Source organism: Fukomys damarensis, unplaced genomic scaffold, assembly GCF_012274545.1.
Source record: "Fukomys damarensis isolate Sample0158 unplaced genomic scaffold, DMR_v1.0_HiC HiC_scaffold_16, whole genome shotgun sequence".
Lineage (NCBI taxonomy): Eukaryota > Metazoa > Chordata > Mammalia > Rodentia > Bathyergidae > Fukomys > Fukomys damarensis.
The window spans coordinates 113,580,456-113,592,626 of record NW_022900928.1 but is presented as its reverse complement, the minus strand read 5'-3'; the positions used below and the strand labels follow the sequence as shown (position 1 = coordinate 113,592,626).

Below are 12,171 nucleotides of genomic sequence, written 5' to 3'. Positions count from 1 at the left end.
AACACTGAGTGCAGCAAAGTTGTGAAATAAAGAAAATCTTGAAAACCAGGCATCTCTACAAACATGTGTAGAGAAGACCCACCCAAACAGAGAAAAAGCCAACTGCTGCATTCACTTGCTTAATGGCATTGTAAAGTCATACTATGAGCAGTGTTAAAGACTGAAAAAACCTTAGAACAGTTTTTAGTTTTGAAAAAGTTGAAACCTGGTAAGCCAGAAACAGGTCCTAGTGGGCTACACGCTCTTCCAAGGACAAAAAGGACATGAAAGAGCCAGATTCCTGGTGTTCTTATGGAAGGGGACTCACCTTCCAAACAAGAACCACCTTCCATTTCATCCTCCTTTCCTCAAGCCAAAGATGTCAACTTGAACTATGAGTAAAGTATGAATTTGTTGTTTCTGGTAAACTAGGCATATTTTATAATTTTTTGGTGAATATACTAGGAAAATTATTGGTGTTTCTGGTATATTACACACATTATACAATTTTTTATTATGAAAAACTTAAGGGATGCTTCTTGAGATTCAGAATGCATTTATAGGTATTTCCATTATTTCTAATGGGAAAAATGTTATGACTTACAGCTAACTTGACTTATAACCAGCCCTTGGGAATGAATGAAGTTCATAAGTCAAGGGTCCACTGTAACTTGTGCCATTGAACCTGGAAGTGCTTAACTGTCTTTTCATTTATATAGGGGATTGAAGGTAAGAATATGCCTTAAATCTCAGCAGTGATTTTGGACTTGGACATTTCAGCAATGCTGAAACTATTAGGACATTGGCAAGTCTTAGAGATGGACTAAATGCTTTTTGCATAAAGAAACGTACATGATGAGTAACCATTTAGATGGTTTGGGTCTAGATTGCCCTCCCCCAGCTTCATGAGCTAACGGTTTTTTCAGAGGTGGCTGAATCTAGAGTATGTGATCCTGGGATTAAGAACATGTGATTATTAAATCATCAATATATGGGCTGGTTTGGCACTGCCCTAATCCCTGGTAGTCTAAATAAAAGGGCCAGAAAGACATTGTTGAGGTTCCCTTGTTGCGTTTGCTGTCTTTCTGCTGCCATGAACAGTTGCCCCTCTGCCATGTGTCACTCTTCCTTGGAGCCAGTACATTATGAACTGAAGCCTCTACAAACTGAGCTAAATAAACGCTTTCCCCTTTAAATTTGGGTATTAAGTATTTTGTTTCAGCAATGAGAGCAGTAACTAAGATACTAGTCAAGAAAAGCTGAGAGACTGCAAAATGAATAATGAGTAGAGATGCTTTCTTTATGAAGCACCAACAAGAAACTTTAATTTTCCTGTTGCTATAAATCAAAGACCCCAAAGAACAGACCAGACATACCATGCACCACACAAGGGATCACTACCATATTAGGTTTACCGGCAGAGGGACCTGATCCCAAGTTAACAGACAAAAGGAAGTAATTGTATACTCTAGATAAAGTCTGGAAAGAAAGAAGCATAAGATGCAGAACTGGCTCCTGGAAAAACAACTGTCCTGAAGTAAACACATGGCACTTTTTATTCCAAAGAATGATGTAAAGTATTTGCTTGGACATAGACCAGGTATTTGAAAGTGTCGTACTTGGTCTGTGTGTGACTCTCTATTTCTACTTGTCTTTTTTGAGTAATATTATAACCAACTGAGAGGAAACCACACAATGGTCAAAGTAAGATCGCATGAATCATTGATATTTGTTTATGTGATGTTCCTGCACCCCATCTATCCTCTCTACTCCCTCAGACAAAAGAACAAGCCTTCCAAAGGCCATGTTTATCATTCCTTCTTATTAATTTAGTTTTGCTTCATGTAGTTTTTTTCCTAAGTTTTTATTTCATTTTTAATTGTTTAATTGTAAATTATTTGTAAATTGTTTAATTATAAATTATTCAGGGTACATGTTTATAGGATTTTCCTAGAATTCATCCACACTGTAGTTTATTTATTTTATACCAGTCTGTTATTTTATATTTGACAACTCTCCTACTATGGAAGCATTTGATAAACTTTCACATATTTACTATTGGAAAGAATGCTACTATAAGCATCCTTGTTCGTATTTCCAGTGCACATAGGAAACATTTTCTCCTGGATCTACAGCCAGAATTACTTTGTCACACTGTGAGCAAAATTATACACAATACCAAATTGCTTTCCAAAGCATTTGCACCAATTTATATTTAAAGGAACAATGTCTAAAAAGAGCCCGAGGACTCATAACCTCTTAATCATTTGATATAATGAGATTTTCATTTTATTTTTCCAACCAAATGGATGTAAAATAGAGTTCATTATGGCATGATATATAATTGTCTGATCACTGTTGAGTCCAAACTATCTCTTCATTTGTTTACTGCCAACATATATTTCCTGTTCTATAAAGTGTTACGCATGATTTAGGTACTTTATGTAGTGAATTGCCTGTATTTTTTATTGTTTTGTAAAATTTACTTATATATCTCAATACTTGATACTTTGTTGATTTTTGGAATAAAAAATACTTTTTTCCCAATCTGTAATTTATCCTTTTATTATGTAAGGTGTTTTGCTGTTCTTTTGTTTGTTTGTACATTTGATACGGGGGATTAAACTCAGGACCTTGTGCTTGTGAGGCAGGCGGGGGAAACACTGAGCTAAATCCCTGGCCCTGTAAGGTGTTTTTTATAGATCATAAATTATTCAATCCAATATCAAATTTATTGATATTTTATTCTATTTTTATTACTTTTAATGCCTTCTTAAAGAAATTTTGACTTTCCAAAGTTTTCCACTATTAAAACTCAACTAATAATACTATACTCTTATTTTGTTGAATTTTCCTTACTAGGATTCATTACTAGGATCTAATGGTCTTATATGGTGTGAGGTAAAAATCTGATCTTTTTTTGTGGTAATTGCTCAAAACCCTTTTCTGAGTTTCCATTTCTGAGACAGAAGTCCTATCCCCACCCCCCAAAAAATGATTTTGGAAATAAAAATACACAAACAAAAATAGACATTTTCTAACGTCAAAACAAGAAGTTTCAGAAAATAAACTGAAGTATAATCATAATCATGAATCATATTAGCAATCTTGTATATCTAATGGAAGGTCTATCTGAAGGCCTAAGTCAAACATATTAATACAAAATGGACAACGCAGAGAAAAAAGCATAAAGTCCAAGAGATAAAAACCATAAAAACTAAACTATGATTGAGTAGATTTTTTAGAAAAAAATGTAAGATATTTGCAGGAAAAGCAATAATAAACATTGAAGAAAACTTACTTAAAAAGAATGGAGTGTATAGATTGAAAGTTTCAGCAATGAAGACAGAAATAATAAGAAAAATCATAATCTTAGATACATTTTGTTAAATCCCAGAACACAGAGATTACAAAAATAAACAAACAAAAAATGTCACAAACTCCCAAAAGAATACAACAAAAAATTATCCAAGAATGTATCAACACATATTAACATATTCATTTCTTACATGAACTTTAGAAAAAATAACAGGCAAAATGTTTTTTACTTATAGAAGATAAATATTATTTACCATAGTCACAAGAAAATATTCCAAACAAAAAAATTTGAGTCACTGAAATTAAAATCAACAAGTTTATAGTTACATCAACCTGATTTTTTAATGTTGGGGTTTTAAGAAAGTACAATAAAATTAAATAATATAAAATGGTTTGTTTTACTATGATTTTACAACTAGAAAATCTGAAGTATTCCCATAAATAACTAGAATTAATAGAATATTTCATAAGCTTGTTGCACAGAATATATACAAACTAGATACTAAGATAAACATGCTTTATATTCTACAAATTCAGAATAACAATATGCCAGGTATTATAATACATATATATGTATATTCTTCCTCCAATACAATGTTTGAAAGATTCAGTGAGTTAATGTACTTATCTTCCAAAAAAATCAGTTATACAGTCCATAATTTAACTAGTTTTTGTTCTTTAGATAGACTTGTGAGAATAGGCATTAAACACTGCATAAGTTGTACTACCAATGTAAATACTATATTTAGTACATAAGTAGAGTTTGCAAAGTTTAATTAATAATTGAACTGAAAAACATTTAAAATTTCAATGTGGATAATTTGTTCAAGAACTATTGATGTGTTAATCTATGTGTTTTGACAAGGATACAGTTGCACAGCATACTAGGTACTATTTTGAGTAGGCTCAATTTTTCATTTTACACCAAAGTACAATAGACAGGGAACCATAGAACTCAGAGTAATCCCTGTATCCTAAAACTTATCATTTGTACTCCTAAGAAGGCACAGCCAACAACTCTGCCCAGTAAACTATCATGTTCCAGATGATATATGCATAGGAGTGAATGGAACGTTACACAAGCTGCTATAATTTTTCAGACTTTTTCTGCATCTATCAAAATGATTATATGATTTTTATCCAAACTTCTGTTATTGTGATGTATTAGGGTTACTGATTTACATATAATGAACCAATCTTGCATCCCTCATGCCTGGATGAAGCGCCTCGATTATGATGTATGATCTTTTTAATTATTTTTTTCATTCTGTTTGAAAACATTAGATTGAATATTTGTGCATCCATGTTTATTAAAGAAACTTACCTGTAATTTTCTTCTGCCTCCTCCTCTTCTTGCTTGTTCTTCCTCTTCCTCTTCTTGTTTTTGTTCAGCCTTGTCCTTGTTTGGTATTGGAGTAACGTTAGGTCCAAAGAATGTAGCTGGCCATGTTCCTTCCGTTTCCATTTCATGGAAGATTTTGAGGAGTACTGACATTAATTTTCCTCTGAGGTTCTGGTAAAATCCAGCAGTTAATCCATCAGGTCCTAGGCTTTAGCCAGCCAGGTTTTTCTTATTGTCTCTATTTTTGTCAGTTATTGGTCTCTCAAAGATTTTTATCTCTTTTCTCTTTAATTTTCATAATTTTAAGTGTCTAGAAATTTATCCAGTTCACTACTTTTATAATTTAAATTTTTAATATTATTAGAGATATATTCTTAATGTAATAGAAGTATATTCTGAATAATTTTTGAAGCTGCTTTTTAAAATTCTGCTTGTTTCTGGAGTCACACAGGAGATTAATGTGCCTTCTAAATGGGCTATATTGTTATGTTACTTTTTCACCATGATGATAAATTGCCTAAATTATCCTTAAACCATTGATATTCTCCCTTTAAAGGAAAAAATTACCATAATATAATTTGTTCAAGTACAGGCACTTGTAATTCGGAATACTGGTAATCAAAACCTAGAATGCAAATATTTTCCTCTAGTTTAACTTCTACAATGTTTTCAGATATTAAAAAATAATCCAAGATATAGGACAAAAGCATTTTCCTTAAATTGATATAAATTTGTTATGCCATAGTTTAATTACTAATAACCCCTCCACTAGCTGGGTATGGTAGCACATGCCTGTAATCCCAGCACTTGGGAGGCTGAGGCAGGAGGATCACTGAGTGCGAGACCAGCCTGGGCTACATAGTGAGTTCCTGGTCAGTCTCAACTACAAAGGGAGACCCTGTCTCCAAAAAAAACCAAAAAAATAATAATCATCATCATCATCATCATCATCATCATCCCTCCATAATAAAGTGCTTCTTACTTTATTAATTTACTACACTATTAAATATATGTCATGATGGAATACTCCAGTATCATATAATCTTCACATATATAAACATATAAGTGCCTAAAATTCACCTTTAGGAGTAAATGTATTGTTACAGGATTTAAACATTAAGAGAAAAAGGCAGAAATCAGAATAAATACATTGATGTTTAGTACATCTGGGATTATGATTAACACATGTTTTTATGATTTTTATATGATAGGTTCTGAACATTAAGCAAGGTTACTTGTGTACATTGCAATTGCTTTAAAGTGCCTAACCTATTCCTAGTTAATTATTTATCATTGGAAAAATATGCCTTTCACAATTTAAATTATTATTGAACAAAGTAAATTTTAAAAATGCACACCATAAAAAATGAGCCCCAGCTTTACTGCTAGTAAGAAAGCTACTATTTCTTCAGATTTTCATAATGAAACAGAAGAACATGATCTCTACTAGATATATCATTTAAAAATGGAATATTAAAAAGGAAAACCTAAGTATTTTAGATAAACCTAAAGGTCGGGGTGTAATGAATGTTTTCGAAACTCTTAAAATGCCTTACTCGTCTATTTTGTCTACTGCAAGGCAAGTACTTGAGAAAAACCATAAAATTTTACATTCTGATCAATGACAACATGGTAAAAAAGAAGGTTTATATTCCCTTGATGAACCATTGTTTAATTTTTTTAAAGTATAAGGTTTATGCAATAAATATGAACAACAGTGAAAACTAATTTTACATAACAGTAAATTCGCGGAGGAAAACATTCTTCAATTAACCTCACAGGGCAACTTCATATGTCAATATAGGGTGCAGAAATTTTCAAATTTGAATGTCAACACTTAGCAAATATAAGGCAGATAAACCATTTGATTTTTCAAAATAGAAAAGAAAGAGAGATATTTGCAGATTCATGAGGTACAAATTGAAGCCTTCATTATTCTTCACATGCATTCCCTGGGTAACTGAATAACACGTGACTTTATTACATAAATGATTGAAACTGATTCAGCAACAGGGAAAGGTACAGAGTTGCACATCTTTCCCTAAATGTTATTTGAGATTTATTGTTAAAACTTGTAAAAATAACCAGGTAGATGTCTTAATTTCTTTACAAAAAAAATATTTTTGAACCATATTTATAGAAATGAAATTATGAAGTTCGGATGTTCTATAGATTTTATTCGTGCAGCTAGTAGTGTCTTAATTGATATGGAGACAATGTAATAAAGATGGTGTTCTCTGAGAGTCGTGGCTCTGAATCTAAGTTGGGCAAGAATCACAATTGCTGATCATTTCAGGTTTAAAATGAGAAAACAACTATAGTCATCTTCCATTACTCAAGTGTACTGTTGAGTTAGGTTTGAGATGCTTCATACTGGAAGATGCACCTTGAACTGTGACCTGAGACCTGAGGTGCTAGCAACCCCAAAAGAGAACTCTGCTGACTATAGTCTCTTCCCCAGTGGTTCTGAGAATTTATTGAGAAGAGAGAAAAAATAGAGGATCCTGATAAAAATGTAAAGTCCTGGATTGCACACAGGCCTACTAAAACAGAAGTTTAGCATTTATAGAGCTTGAACGTGCATTTTGAGCAATCCCATAGATTGTTTTATAAAGAGCTCTATCTGTAGACATTTTGAAAAGAAATCTATCAAATCTCTTTCCCTCAAAGAAATACTGCAAAGATTTTAAAACTTTTAAAAGGCCTACCATTGCTAAAGTATATAATTCTAATACTGAATTCTATAGGATTCTCTACAATCTATTCTAAACTATATCTTCAAATACATCTATCTCACTGTTTTACATAGAATTTGTTTTGTTTTGTTTTGTTTTGTTTTTTTGAGACAGGGTCTCACTATGTAGGTGAGACTGACCTGGAATTCACTATGTAGCCCAGGCTGGTCTTGCACTCATAGAGATCCACCAGCCACAGCCTCTCAAGTGCTGGGATTACAGGTGTGAGCCACCACGCCCAGCTCACATAATTAATTCTTTCTGGTCTTACATCATCTCTGTCTCTGGAACCATTTATAATTCCTTTCCAGTCTCTCATGTCACTTATAAAATTAAAGCTATTAGACTATTCTTAAATTTAAAAAAAAAAGAGGAGTTAAACTTGCTGTAAGTCAAGAGCCACATTTTCAATTACCCAAATGGTTAAGAATGAACTTCCAAAAGCTCTTAAAGAGACACTTGAATATATGAATGTAAAAACTTCTTAAACAAATTTTCTTATTTTAAACTAAAATTAAGTTAAATATAAAAATACAAGATTATAGTTGATGATAAAATTGCAAACAGTGCTTTAATCACCAGAATTTATGCTGTTATGATCCAACACCTCTCACCTTCCCTAACGGTTGCTGAAACTCTGAACAATTGTGATAAGATTAATGTATATTTTGTTCATAGATGTAATAATTTTTCATGTATGACTTAAAACCACATTTGTATTATTTCTAGTTATATTCTTAAAATAATGATTATTTTAAAGTAACATACTTAACTTTGTTCTTATGAACCAGCTATCTCACCCTGTATTAATTGTAGGTGCTAAGACAATAGCTATAATTTAAATAACTGATACGTAAAAGGCACAGTTAAACACTTTCTAAAGGAAAGGCAAGGAAAACTAGGGAGATAATGTAGCAATAAAAAGAAGATACATAATAGGGACAAATTATGGGGTGTCACAAGGTCTAGCAACTCAATCTACTGTTTCTCTCTCCCTCTGATAGAGGCCAAGGAAACAAAAATTCTCATGAAAAATGGAAGAGAATAGCACATTCAGCAAACTGCAAAAACTGATGGTGTGTTAAGGTATGCAGTGAATGGTGAAATATAGTTACAGATAAGATACAAGGAGGGGCCTTCTATGCTACTAAGAAGAATGAAATGATGAAAGAGTTATGTGTTCAAGTAACAAACACTCATTTTTTTTCAAAATAAGTAGCAGTCATAGTCTTTACCTGCTGAAGAAGACAGATACTTGTGTGTGAGGGAAGCAGGTACAATGAGACACATTAACAAGTAAACAAATTCTTAAATAAGTAATTTAAGAGAATGCTGAGTTCTGGGAAGGAAAAATGTAGTACCCAGCAAGGGAGAGATCAGGCAGGAAAACCAGGGTGTAAGGCAGGGGCAAAGTCTGGGAAAGTATATTAAAATTTTTCTCCGAGAAAATGTCACTGTGGTGAATTTCAAATGTTGAGAAGGAGCAAGAAGAGTGGTAATTTGGAGAAATGTTCTAGGCAGAAAGAGTGGGAAGACAGAGGGAAGAGAAGGAAACCTAGTGGCCTAGATACTATAGTTATATGGGTAACTGGACTTCAATCAGTTGATTAGCTAAAGTAAGAACTACCATATAAAAATCTATTTATTTTTGCTACATTGTCACAACAAAAGGTCCTTGAGGCTGGGTGTAGTGGCACATGCCTGTGATCCCAGCAATCAGGAGGCTGACTCAGGAGGATCACTGCAATTTTGAGGCCAGGCTGCACTACATAGTGAGCTCAAGGCCAGCCTGAACTACATAGTGAGATCCTGTCTCAAAAAATGAAATCTCATAAAATTAATTAAATTAACAGGCTGTAGCCTACAGCTTGGAGCAAACGTAGTAAAACAATGAGTTGTGCAACAGGGAATGCTACACAGACACACAGCACCAACAAAGGGTTGAGCACTGGCTGGACCAGAGCCTTCTAGAGCTCTAGCACTTGTTCCAATTGGATGGCATTAGAGCTCATAACTGTAATGTAAACGTCCAATTGTTAGTGAAGGCCCCTTCTAAGCCAGGTGTTAGTAATTTCTGAGAATAGTAATAGCAGGCTTCAATCAACAGTGAAAATAAATTCTTGGGTAATAATACTATACAAAGGGCAGTTGTGTGTGAAAAGTTAAGTGTTACATTCCCTTCCCTACAGTTGGCCCTTTCTTATTGCAGTTGTCTTTACCTCGCTGTATTCAGTCCAGGCTACAGGATGGAACTAACCATTATATAAGGAGCTAAAGTATGACCTATGCTACTTCTGAGAAGCACAGATAATAAGAAATGACTAAAACCTGTCTATTCTCGAGATAAACTATCTTGAACAAATTTCTCATGGTATATTCATCCTGCTTCCTAGACACCCCCAAAATAACTTCATTCTTTTTCTGTTCTCAATACTGCTTTCTTCTGCCTCAATACTTTTTAGAGCTTCCAGTGAATTATTTTTTGTTTGAATTAGACAGACTACTCCAGTACTGACAGATTAATATAATTGAAGCATGTTGGCTCGAAATGAATTAGATTCTCAGATTTCTACTCTTTAAGGTATCAGCAAAAGTCACCTAGGGAGCTTTTTTAAAATAGCTGATTAGGGATTGTGCTATAAGATATACACTCAGTAGTTGGGTTGGAGTTCAGGAAACTGAATGTTTAATAATCTCACTTGAGAGTCTAAGATAGATGGCATTTTGAGAAACATAAACTGGATTATCTTCTAGATTTCCCCGCCACATCCCTTTCCATGATGTCCTGCTCTCTAAGGTTCAAGGTGACATCCTTTCAGATGCCGAAGGCCAGCTTTTGCAGCTACACTTAGCATTGTTTATTTTCCCACAACTGTTAAGGAAGTTAATGTGATGACTCTGTTTAAAAGGCCTCCTATAGAGTATCAGACTCCTTAGGGAAAGAAAAGTAAATAAGAAATAGTTAACTGTGCCAACACATTAATTTATCTTATAATCTGCTTAATTATGCAGTAAAATTAGACAAAACAATTTGTTGGGGGATATTTCTTTTCACTCATAGAGAAATTGGAAGTGAGTTTATATATTCTCTCATCTTGAAAAGGCTCAAGAAAATGGCACGAGAGAATGTAGGCTTGAATCCTCACTATTCAATTAGGTAGCTATATGGCTATAAGCATTTATTAATAAAGCTGATCTCCAGTTTCTTCATAGACAAAACAGACTCGTTTCATAGGATTATTGTGATAACTGCACAGAGTAATGATCATTTTGTAAAGTGTATAACATAATACATTTACTCGTTACCTGCAGCTCTAGTCTGATTCTATACTTTCCTTTAATTATACCTATTTGCACAATAAAGCTAATATTTTCTAATATTATGTGACACAACTCAATAATCTATTTCACTAAAATTATCAGACTATGTAAACTACTAGATTATCATGTCTACACTTCCAAAATGAAATTTATTTAAAAAGTTATTAATGGGGCCGAGGATTTAGCTCAGCAGCTCCACCACCTGCCTCACAAGCACAAGGCCAAAGTTTGATCCCTGGTACCAAAGGAAAAACAAAAAAAGTTATTAATGAATAAAATCTCAAGAATCCAAAATGTAAGAATCACTTCTAATAATAATTTTGCTATTCCCGCTGGTAGGTTTTTTCCCACAGGAAGAGTTCGACAAATATTTGCAGATTACTTGCCTGTCAACTGACCTTGCATGAATAAGATAACCACTCACAGATTCAGGTTACTTATCAGTAAAGTGGTTCTAATAATACCAACCTTGAGAGATTGTTTTCAGAATTAAAATAAATGTACATGATCTACTTAGCATAGTAGTGAACAGTGAAGAGTTCAAAGGAAATACTGCTGCCCTTCCCTACCCACCCCCAGTTGGGGAAAATATTATGGAACTCCTGCCAGAAATTCAGACACTGATATATTTAAAAAATATATAAACCATAAGTCATCTTTATTGCAAGAATAAATCATGTACCAATATGCAATAGTAATCAACCTAACTATATTACTGCATCATTAGTGTCTTGTGAAATTATAAGGGAATCTCACATATGAACTAAAAGAAGAGAAACTATGTTCAAGATACAAATGTCAGTTATGTTCAGACCTATCTGGGACTGTTCCTAAACACTGTGATCACCCTGACCAGTAATGGAATACCCACATTTCAAGAAATAGGTATTGATTTTCCAAGGAAAATAAAAGAGATCATTGTAATGGGTATTCGTTTTCTGATGTCACTAGAGGGTACTAATAACCAGAAAGGCCAGGCATCTACAATGGACCATGCTTCAAAGATTAAATTAATATGAATTTAAGGTAAATTGCATCCACTCTTTCTGCCTTACAGTGACTGAAACCTATTGATTACCATAAAAGACTGTCTTTCGGCACTAGCACTGAGAGTAAAACAGGAAAAGAAAAAGATACACCATGTGTCTTACTATGACCTTTTAGTCCCTTAAAAACAGTTCCTAAGCATGATTCTTTCTTCATCCTACTTTTTTATTTTAGTACATATACTTTAATTATTAGGACATGCTCTAATTTCTTTAAAATTTTGCTTATTCTTTCCTACAGGCTGCAAAACTCTAAGTGATCATATAGATAAAAATCAACAGCTCGGCGTGGTGGTGTGCACTCAGAAGGCTGAGGCAGGAGGATCACTGTGAGTTCGAGGCCAGCGTGGGCTACATAGTGAGTTTCAGGTCAGTCTCAAATACATAGTGAGACCCTGTCTCAAAAACCAAAAAAAAAAAAAAAAAAACA

The 12,171-nt window shown here is 33.6% G+C and overlaps 1 protein-coding gene across 4 annotated transcripts in view; it reads right to left on the bottom strand.

Moving 5' to 3' along the window:
- The window catches only part of Spag16 (sperm associated antigen 16), a 1,007,960-nt gene that overhangs the window by 708,381 nt on the left and 287,408 nt on the right, over window positions 1–12,171 (bottom strand). The window contains exon 11 of one of the 4 annotated variants that reach the window (XM_010616037.2): window positions 4,635–4,810. The exons of the other annotated variants lie outside the window; for them this stretch is intronic. Within the exon in view, the coding sequence (XP_010614339.1) occupies window position 4,810 (1 nt within the window). The 3' untranslated portion in view covers window positions 4,635–4,809. Of the gene's footprint in view, window positions 1–4,634; window positions 4,811–12,171 lie in introns of those variants that run through there. 4 annotated transcript variants of the gene reach the window in all.